Here is a 2067-nt window from a genome sequence, read left to right as displayed (position 1 = left end):
GCAAGTGGTGGCGACGGCAAACCTCGTGGATGGACTCTACTGGCTCCAGACGCCTCAGCGATCGGCGAATGCGGCGACCAGTGGGAAGACGGTCGACTTACACGCGCGTATGGGTCACGCTCCGGTGGAGGTGCTTCGCAAGATGGTCGACAACAACATGATCAAGGACGCGAAGGCACCTTCCAAGTCGAGTGGACCAAGCGTGTGTCGCGGCTGCCAGCAAGGGAAAATGGTCCAGAAGCCGTTCCCAAGCAACCGTGACAAGCGTCACTACGACACGTTCGAGCTGCTCCACTTCGACGTGTGCGGCCCCATGGAAGAAGAGTCACTGGGTGGCAGCAAGTATCTGTTGCTGATCCTGGACGAAGCCAGCGGATGCATGAAGGGGGTCTGCCTGCGTGCCAAGTCGGAGAGCGAGGACTGCATCAAGATGTACGTCACGAAGGTGCAGACGCAGTTCGGCAAGAAGGTCAAGTTTGTGCGGCACGACGGAGCCCGTGAGTTCGCGACCAACTCGCTCAAGGCCTTCTACGAAGTCGAAGGCATCGAGCAGCAAACCACGGTTCCGCACGCGCACCAGACCAACGACACGGCAGAACGCGCCATCCGGACCATCGTCACGATTGGCCGCAGCATGCTGCATCACGCCAAGCTGGACAGAGCTTCTGGGCTGAGGCTGTTGTCAAGACTGATGTGACGACGCCCCGCCAAGCGACCGTGTGACGTGAACGCGTCATCAGTGAGGTCGGCGTGACCTTCACTGTGTGGTACCGAAATCATTCAGGTGATTACGGGACGATGATTACGTCACGGTGATTACGCCAAGATTGTGGGTACAAGATGGGCATCGACGTGGCGTTCTCTGATTGGATAAGGTAACTGTGTATCCAGTAGAGAATCCAGTAGGGTGTATCCAGTAAGAGGTATCCAGTAGCAGGCTTAGAGGTAGCACGCGGTTGCGAACTAAGGACCTGAATCGAATCACTTTGCATTTTGCCAACTACTGCTCAAGTGCTCTTCCTTTTGGTTATGAGCCCAAGCCCCGTCTTCCCTGACCAAGACCCCGACTACGCCTTCGCCATGGACGCCGCCCCGACCGCGACCGCCCGCATCAACAAGTTCGACGGAACCAACTTCCACACATGGAAGTTCAAGATGCAGATGGTGCTGGAGGAGCGCGAACTGTGGGAAGTGACGAGTGGGGAAGTGAAGCTCGAGCAGTGCACGACCGCGGCGGACCAAGCGACGTTTCGCAAGAAGTCGCGCAAGGCGCTGGCGATCGTCTGTCTCGCGTTGGAGGACTCGCAGCTGCCGCTGGTGCGGTCGGCGAAGGACGCGCATGATGCATGGTCAAGACTCGAGGGACACTTCGAGAAGAAGAGCCTGGCGAACAAGCTCTTTCTTCGTCGACGGTTCTTCACGACAACGATGGACGAAGGTGATGATGTGCTGGAGCACATTAACAAGCTCAAGACGCTGGCGGAACAGCTCGACGCGGTCGGCGCTCCGGTCAGCGAGGACGACTTGGTGATCACGCTTCTTGCCAGTCTGAGCGAGTCGTACCAGTTCCTCATCACGGCGTTGGAATCGCGCTCCGACACGCTGACGTGGGAGCTCGTGACGTCTCGGCTCCTGCACGAGGACATGAAGCGCAAGGAACAAGGTGGCGGTGCTGACGGAACCGCGCACGCTCAAGGTCAAGCGTTCATGACAAGCGACAACGGGAAGCGCAAGGGACGGCAGGCGCAAGCGCAGAGGACGAGCGCCTGTCACTACTGCGGCGAGCACGGACATTGGATCGCCAAGTGTCCGGTGCGGATCCGCGAGAACGGGGAGCGGCAGAGGCCGCAACGAGCGAACGTCGCGCAGGTCGAAGATGACTCTGGCGACTTCCTCTTCTCGGTTGGTGGCGACACGGGTGCCTCCAAGCTGAGCGGCATGTGGCTGGTCGACTCGGGTGCGACGCAGCACATGACGTACTCGAAGGAGTACATGAAGAACTACAAGAAGATCTCTCCGGTGGACGTGCATCTGGCGGACGACGGCGTGGTTCAGGCGGTGGGGAGC

At 59.2% G+C, this 2067-nt stretch overlaps 1 protein-coding gene across 1 annotated transcript; it reads right to left on the bottom strand.

Annotated features, from left to right (window-relative positions):
* Positions 1-1111: 1111 nt before the first annotated feature.
* PHYSODRAFT_490067 (hypothetical protein) lies at positions 1112-1646 on the bottom strand (the record flags this gene model as incomplete). Its single annotated transcript, XM_009524979.1, has 3 exons — positions 1112-1133; positions 1240-1308; positions 1393-1646. The coding sequence occupies 3 exons, from the start codon at positions 1644-1646 to the stop codon at positions 1112-1114; spliced, it is 345 nt and encodes a 114-aa protein (XP_009523274.1).
* Between the last annotated feature and the right edge of the window lie 421 nt (positions 1647-2067).

Source organism: Phytophthora sojae (genome assembly GCF_000149755.1).
Source record: "Phytophthora sojae unplaced genomic scaffold PHYSOscaffold_3, whole genome shotgun sequence".
Classification (NCBI taxonomy): Eukaryota; Oomycota; class Peronosporomycetes; order Peronosporales; family Peronosporaceae; genus Phytophthora; species Phytophthora sojae.
The sequence above is the reverse complement of the archived record's forward strand: the minus strand, read 5'-3'. Positions and strand labels throughout refer to the sequence as shown.